This window comes from Nuphar pumila, chromosome 14, assembly GCF_984573655.1.
Source record: "Nuphar pumila chromosome 14, dmNupPumi1.hap1.1, whole genome shotgun sequence".
NCBI lineage: Eukaryota > Viridiplantae > Streptophyta > Magnoliopsida > Nymphaeales > Nymphaeaceae > Nuphar > Nuphar pumila.
In genome coordinates, this window is record NC_143262.1 from 24,708,927 (window position 1) to 24,717,679 (window position 8,753).

An 8,753-nucleotide genomic window follows, 5' to 3' on the forward strand; every position below is an offset into this window, starting at 1 on the left:
GGCCCAGACTGCAGCTGAGATTATGTGGGTAAAATCAGTCTTGACCGAGCTTCAGGAGAAAGTATCCCTACCTATGTTGATGATGTGTGACAATAGGGTTGCTACATATATTGCCAACAATCCAGTATTTCATGAAAGGACTAAACATATTGAAATTGACTCTCACTATATCCGCGACTTGGTTCAGGCTGGGTATATCTGCACCGATCATATATCTTCCGAAGATCAAATAGCTGATGTTTTTACCAAAGCCCTGGCGAGACCAAATTTCTCAAAGTGTTGTGACAAGCTGAGCATGATTGATATCTATGCTCCAGCTTGAGGGGGAGTGTTGAGACTAAGATGTTTTTATGATGTTTTTAGTAAATAAGTTTTTCTAAACTAAAGGTTATTTGAATCTTATTCTTTAATGAGGGACCTGGGTGTAATTGTGTTCTTTGGACTATCTCTATTTAATATAGAGAGTAGCCCTAATTGAATTGAGGAAGTTAGATTATTCTCCAGCCGTCTCTCTCTCTCTCTTTCTCTCTCTCTCTCTACCTTGGTTGTTGTGCATCTCTCCTTACTCCTTACTTTCAACAGACATGACACAACACTTCATAACATTGAACCAATTTCACACAAAGTCAACATTGTGTCATTAACTTTATTTATTTTCTCGAACCTACTTATTTTGTATTTACTTAAAATCTTTTTCCTTTAAAATTTGTCATGAATTACATTACATTTCAATTTCAACTTAGTGTCATTATTTGATATTCCTAACTATAATGATTTAGAACAGTTGTCTTACACTCACACATGCATATATCTGTGTTTATACAACCATATCCCCGGGTCGCAAATTTTGAAAGTACCAAGCATATCTGCATCATATCCTGCTCCAGCATCATATCCATGATAATGTAGACAAAAATATTTCGGTGGTGCCTAGTCACTGGACCCCTAAAAAGAATAGTCGAAGACTAGGTGGACTAGTCGGTACCTTAATTAAAAAAATACAAAAATTTAAAAAATATGCAAATGATCTGCTAAAATTATTAACAAACATGTATGCAACATAAAATCAATCAACAATAAGCAATAGACCCAAAAAAAAAACATGTAGAACATTACAAAACCTATCCAAATATTAAACACAATTGAATAAGCAAAGCAAACAACTACGAATATCAACAAATGCCAAATAATTTAAAAATAATATAAATTTTTAAAATAAAGTGTTAAAACTAATAGCAAACATGTATGAATTACTAACAACAAAATTGTCCATAACAAATATAATATGATAGAGCCACTGAGAGATTAGTTTCAGTACATGGATAATCCATGTATAAAAAATTTCAGATATTAAACTCACTTACAACTAAAAGGAAAATTGGCTGCATAGAAAGGGAGAGAGAAGAAGAAGAAGAGGTGGAGGAAGGGAGAGAGAAGAAGAAGAGGCAGAGAAAGGGAGACAAAGAGAGAAAGGATGAAGCGAAGAGAGAAAGATAGGCAAAGACATAGAAGAATAAGAAGAAGAGGCGAAGGAAGGGGGAGAGAGAAAGATAGACAGAGAGAAGAGGAAGAAGAAGCAAATGAAGGAGGAGACAAAGACAAAGATAGAAGAAGAAGAGGCAGAGGAAAGGAGACAGAAGAAGAAGAAGAGGTGAGGAAAGGGGGAGAGACAGAGAGAGGAAGAGGAAGGGGAAGGGGGACAAAAGAACAAGAGACAGAGGAAGGGAGAGAGAGAAAGAGAGACAGAGGAAGGGAGCGAGAGAAAGAGAGACAGAGAAAAGAATAAGAAGAGGCAGAGGAAGGGGGAGAATAAAAAGAGGTGAAGGCGTACATAGAGCGACGGTAGAAGGCAAGGGAGCTTGAGTCTGCGAGCGCGCACGAGAGAGAGAGAGAGAGAGTCTATAATAAGGTTACCGGAATAGCCTATAGGAGTGGCAAAGCACGCTTCGGAAACACAAAATGTGACGCTTTCGAAACATGGGGAAGCACCCATTTTAATTGGGAAACTCACTTCCCGTTAATGGGGAAGTGCACTTCCTATTAATAGGAACTGCACTTCCTCGTTAACAGGAAACACAATTCCCATTAATAGAGAAGATCACTTCCTAATATTGGGAAGCTTGCTTCCCAAAATCAGAAAGCGAGTTTCCTTTTTTAAGAGTTTGGACAGTTTTACCCCTTATTAAACTTTTTTACCAAAAAAATGATATTTCTTAAGAGGGCAAAATGGTCATTTTCAAAAAATCGTGAAAAACCCCAAACCTCGTAGGTTTGTGTATCATTCGCAACTCTCTCTCTCTCTCTCTCTCTCTCTCTCTCTCTCTCTCTATATATATATATATATATATATATATATATATATATATATGATCTCCACCGACTTTCGAATCTCCGATGATGGGTGTCCTCGGGTACTCTCTCTCTCCGTCTCTTGCTCTCTATGTCTTTCACTCTTTTTGTCGCTCGCTTTATCCATCTTACACACTCTCTATGTCTCCCGCTTTGATAGCATTTTTCAATTTTGATAGCATTTTCAGTATGATCTCCAAACATGTGTTAGTTGATTGGTGTGTGTGGATGCATATTACTTTGTCTTCTCTTATCTCAATTTTAGATCATGCTAATTTTGGTTGCACCATGGGTAACCCTAACAACATTTACTGACTCACCAAGCACAGTGTTTGCCTTGTGCTAACCCCTATTAGTAATTCTTGAAATCAAATCATTCACAAAATTAAAATAGCAGTGTTAGGAATTATCTACACATCAAAATTTCAAGCTATGCCACAAAGATTCTGTTTAAATGGTTGCAACGGGAACATGAATTATGATTTTTTTTATGCATTATGTATTAAATGCGTGCAACAGGATGCATTTATTAAATGGTTGCAATAGGAATATGAATTATGAATTTTTCTTGATTTATTATTTATCAATGCTTGCAACAAGATGAATTTGTTAAATGATTGCACTTGCATATATGATTCGGTTTTGAGATTAATAGATTAACTTTAATGTTATCTACTTATGTTTTATTTTGTCAATGGTAACATAAATCTTATATTTTGATAAATTAGAAAAATATAATTACATTTTCACTTCCTTCTTTGTTTCCCCTTCGAATCCCAGTTCGCTTCTCTTTTCGGTTTGAATGAACTTGCCAAAGCTAGAGGGGAAATTAAGTATTAAATGTTTTATTTTTTGAAGAATAGTATTAAATGTTTTATTATTATTATTTTGGGAAGATTTAGATGGAGTAGTATAAGGGATATCTTATGGAGAAAGGCTTTTCATCGGCGGTGACCTTAATGGGCATGTAGGCATTAGTAGGGATGGATTTGAGAGTATCCATGGAGGCTATGGTATAGGAGAAAGAAACGAAAGTGAAGAAAGGATTTTAGATTTTGGTTTGTCCTATGATATGATCTTAGCAAACACTTGGTTTAGGAAGAGGGAGTCTCACCTAGTAACATTTAAAAGTGGGGTTAATACGAGTCAGATAGATTTTTTCCTACTTCAAAAGAGAGATAGGGGTTGTTGCATCAATTGTAAGGTTATACCGGGAGAAAGTGTAGCTACACAACATAGAGTCTTAATTTTAGATCTTATAATTAGACAATGCCGCAAAAGGGATAGACATAGGATAGATCCTAGAATTAAGTGGTGGGCACTGAAAGGAGCTAAACAAGGAATGTTTGTAGAGCAGGTAGTTAAGAAAGCTGATTGGTGTCTCGAGGAGGATTCAGAATCAATGTGGAATAAGATAGCGGGTGGTATGAGAAATGTGGCTAAGGAAGTATTAGGTGAGTCTAAAGGCGGTGCACCTCTAGATAAAGATACATCGTGGTGGAACGAGGATGTCAAATTAGCTATTAAGGTTAAAAGAGAGTGTTATAGAAATCTAAGTAAGAGTCGTGATAATGAGAATTTGGAGAAGTATATGATAGCAAAGAAGGAAGCTAAAAAAGTAGTTCGGAACGCGAGGGATAAGGTATATAAGGAGGTTTATGACAAGTTGGATACCAAAGAATGCAAGAAAGATATTTATAGGCTTGCAAAGATGAGAGATAGGAAATCGAGGGATCTGGGTATGGTTAGATGTATCAAAGATGAAATGCAAAGGGTTTTAGTCAAAGATGAGGAGATTAAGGAGAGATGGAAAGATTATTTTGATAAGCTATTTAATGAAAGTCATGCTCAAGATCTTGGAGATTTCTCCATTCTTTTTCATGAGATGAATCGTGACTTCATGCGCAAGATTTAAAAGAAAGAAATTGCAGAGGCTTTGAAGAAAATGAAATCAAGAAGGGCAGTTGGCCCAGATGGTATACTAGGCTTGGAAATGCTTGGGAGAAAAAGGTTTAGAATGGTTGACAAATCTTTTTAACAAGATTTGGCGGACAAATAAGATGCCTAATGAGTGGAGGAAGAGTACTTTGGTGTCTCTATATAAGAATAAGGGTGATATACAAGATTGCACAAACTATCGTGGTATAAAACTCATGAGTCATACTATGAAACTTTGGGAGAGGGTGATTGAGTCTAGGTTGAGTAAGGTTGTCATGATATCGGAGAATCAATTTGGTTTTATGCCTGGAAGATCAACTATGGAAGCTATACATCTTCTTAGACAACTTATTGAGAGAAATAGAGAGAAGAACAAAGATTTGCATATGGTTTTTATTGATTTGGAGAAGGCATAATATAGAGTACCTAGGGACGTTCTCTGGTGGACAATGATAAAGAAAGGTGTTTCTCTCAAGTACATTAGTATAATTAAGGATATGTATGAAAGAGTAGTAACCAATGTCTGCACTTGTGGAGGGGTGACAACCAATTTTCCTATAACGGTTGGGTTACATCAAGGATCTGCTTTAAGCCCTTTCCTATTTGCTATAGTGATGGATGAGCTTACGAGATCAATTCAAGAAAATGTGTTGTGGTGTATGTTGTTTGCTGATGATATTGTTTTGATTGATGAGTCTAGAGCTGGGGTTAATGCTAAGTTAGAATTATGGAGACAGACATTGGAAGCAAGAGGTTTTAAGTTGAGTAAGAGTAAGACAGAATACATGGAATGTCGGTTTAGTAAGCAACGAAGTAGTGATGGGAGTGTAGTGAAGCTTGGTGAGCAAGAAATACCGGTGGATGATTGTTTCAAATATTTGGGATCTATCATTCAAAAGTATGGAGAAATTGATGGAGATGTAAATCATAGGATAAAGGTTGGGTGGATGAAATGGAAGAGTGCAACTGGAGTGTTGTGCGATCGTAGAATGCCATTGCGGTTGAAGGGAAAGTTTTATAGGACGACTATTAGGCCCGCTTTACTATATGGTACGGAATGTTGGGCTGCCAAGAGACATCATATTCAAAAAATGAGTGTAGCTGAGATGCGTATGCTTAGATGGATGTGTGGAAATACAATAAAAGATAAGATTCGAAACGAGGAGATACGTAAGAAGGTAGGTGTTGCACCCATTGAAAATAAGATGAGAGAGAATCATTTACGGTGGTTTGGACATATTCGGCGAAGGCCTAATGATGCTCCAGTTAGAAGGATGGAGAAATGGGAAAATATATTAGTTAAAAGAGGTCGGGGTAGGCCTAGGAAGACATGGATGGAGGTGATAGGAAAGGATATGAATGCTTTGAACCTCACCGAGGACATGGCATTGGATAGAAATGATTGGAGGAGAAGGATTCATGTGAAAGACCCAGAATGATTTTTTTTTTTGTTCATATCGCCGACCCCAATTGTTTTGGGATGAAGGCGTAGTTGTTGTTGTTGTTGTTGTATTATTTTGATAACTTGTAGAAGCAGGGCTACATACTTCAACACGACCCCTATTTTCATGAGTAAAATCACTCTACCCAACACATTTGCTGTATTAATGGGTAAACAGAACTTGAAAATATACATATTAAACAAGCTTAAATTGGCATTTGTGCTCGATCTCACTTATATAATTGAGCTTATCTTTAAGCTCAAGATCAGGTTGTTTATTAAATAAATGAGATCAAACAGAGCTTGAGCTACTCAGCTCATTGTGCACCCTCCAAAGAGAGAGCCCAAAACTGAAAAATCAGGGACATTCTGTCATAACTATTGGCATAAACAGGATAAGACTCTGCTAATCTACATTCAAGTTAACAATAATGAAGAATTCTTCCAACATAATGTGGCCATGTATCTTAAACCATTTTTCCACAAAAACTGAACCCCATACAGTACAATCTAAACCAATCATTTCAAATAAGCAAGCACAAATTTGAGAACTGCATGTAACAGAAGATCAACAAGACAAAGATCCCTTCTTTCAATCATTTCCCTTTTCTCTCAATCAATCTTCTCAAATATTAATCCATTATAAAACACAGCCAAAAACAAAAATCCGGTCCAACATTTCACTTCATAATAGCCAATGCACATTTAGATAGCATACAAATCAATCACAAGAAAAACAGCAACAACAGATTTGGAATATCTATATCGCAGAGGATCATCATGATATGAAATGCATCTTTCCCACTAAAACGCTTCTTTAATCAACCCAAAATTGAAAGAGGGGCAAAAAAAAAAAGCGATCTACACTATTGGATCATGATCAGACATTTTCTTCGAAGAAAGAAAAAGAGAAAGTAGAGAATCATAGTCTGAAAACTGATCTACAATGATAACGTTGAAGTTTAATAAAAGTAAGAAAAAATGAAGCAGCTAACAATGCTGCTCAGTTTATTCAAAACGCAAATCGGAAGACCATCACCAAAAAAAACTTTTTCTCAGAATTGACAGCAGAAGAAGGAATGAACACAAGGGATTTCCAGATCTAACCTTCTTAACAAGCTTTCCGCCTCATCCGGAGTCACCTGACCACCGAATACCACCGCCCCTACCCCTCCTGACGGCTACCGCAGAAAACATCAACCAAAAAGAAAAAGAAACGGAAAAAGTAAAAACTTTGAGCAAGGAACCAACAGGAAAAACCAGTGATCGTGAACAAAAAAAACAGAGAAAGTCAAAAGAAGAACGGACATGGTGCGGACGCGACGCGGAACGAGAACCCGCCGGCGTGGCGGCATCTCCGGCGGCCGGATCCGGCAATGGCGTCTCGGACCATGTGAGGAGATCGGCCGTTGATGTGTGGGATTTCCTGACGGGGCTGTTCCGATCCATTACTCTCTCTCTCTCTCTCTCTCTCTCTCTCTCTCTCTCTCTCTCTCTCTCTCTCTGCTTTCTTAACTCTGTTCTGGCACACTCCCCAGCTGGTGAAGTGAAGTGAAGGCTCTCTCACGCTTTCCACTCTTATTCTTCCTGCTTTACGTTTTATATTGTTTTGGGCATTTTACCAAAAGCCCCGGAACGAATCAGGTATTTACTGAAACAAAAAGAGTCATGTAACTTTGTTGCTACTGACACGTGTAGGTTTTTGGTTTGTCCTTTCATCGATTAGACCCTTTTTTTAATTTTTCAAAATTCAAACGGCTTTAGTCCGAAGGTAGTCCTAGAGTCGGTCATTGTTATCAGTATCGGTGCGTATCAGCCTATACACATCGTATCGGCACAAATTCGATACTCTGCTGGCCTGAATAGCCTATTTTTTAATAAATATAAAAATACCAAAAAATACTTTTTAAAATTATTTTAATGGTTTTAACATGTATCACGTTATGATTCACATATAATAATTTTTTATTATTTTTGAGCTGATACAAAACGATTCAGATGAGTATCGGTATCGGCCCATACAGCTGAATCGATGGCATAGCTTGTCACCCGTACGGTGCACTCGGTACTGCTGCAACTGATCACGGTAGCATATATGGGACGAATCCAGCCTGATTGGAGTCCGAATCCGAATTTTGTTACAGTTGAGTTGAATCGGAAAGAGGGAAAATATTGGCTACCCCCGAGTGCACCGTACCCTCTACTACAAACCGCTCATTCCTTCACACGATATGATCGTGGTTAGATTCAATGTTGTCAGTATCATTATCGACCCTGAATCGTTTGGCCAACCATTCAGGTGAATGGGCCGATACTGATTCTCAAGTGAATCGTTCTGAATTCGGCCAAAAAATAATTTAAAAAATTTTGTGTCAAACAGAACGGTGGCACATGTTAAAACTATTAAAACAATATTAAAAGTTTACATTTTAACCATTTTTTGACATTTATTAAAAAAATAGAATATTCTGGCTAGTATTGTATCGGTTTTCTGCCCATACGCACCGATACATTAACAATGGTTAGATTAGTTAAAAATAAGTTTTACATCGCACAATCATATTGTAATAAGCAGATTTTCTAAGTGCTACAAAATTCAACTGTTTACAATGCTTCAAAATTTCATTATTAAAAAAAAACATATTTTTACGTAGAAACCACTCAATCCATAATGCATTTCCGTACCATGTTGAATGCATTCGTGAGGTCAAATTGGTCAAATAAAGCTGGCATCTATGAGATTCAGCTAGAGATTTTCGTACCCTCGAGTGTAGCCAATATCTTCTTCAGAATGAAATCCGATTATGCAAAATTGAATCCATATTTGAAACATACTTTTTTGAGGAAAATCCTAAATATTTATGGTGATAATAAAATAAAATATAAATCAATGTTTATACATGTAAAATGTGGAAACAAATTAGATTAGATTCGAACCAACCATTAATCCGATATAAAACATTCATGTGAACCCGACCCAAATGCAAAAAAAAATCCAAATATGTAAGTCTGAATATGATCCGAA

The 8,753-nt window shown here is 36.9% G+C and overlaps 1 protein-coding gene across 1 annotated transcript in view; it reads right to left on the reverse strand.

Annotated features, from left to right (window-relative positions):
- The window catches only part of LOC149816647 (uncharacterized), a 40,543-nt gene extending 33,228 nt beyond the window's left edge, over positions 1–7,315 (reverse strand). Inside the window, exons 1-2 of the mRNA XM_089987242.1 lie at positions 7,037–7,315; positions 6,836–6,909 (exon numbers count right to left, since the gene is read on the reverse strand). Coding sequence (XP_089843368.1) covers positions 6,836–6,909; positions 7,037–7,177 — 215 coding nt within the window. The 5' untranslated portion in view covers positions 7,178–7,315. The remainder of the gene's footprint in view (positions 1–6,835; positions 6,910–7,036) is intronic.
- Positions 7,316–8,753: the final 1,438 nt, after the last annotated feature.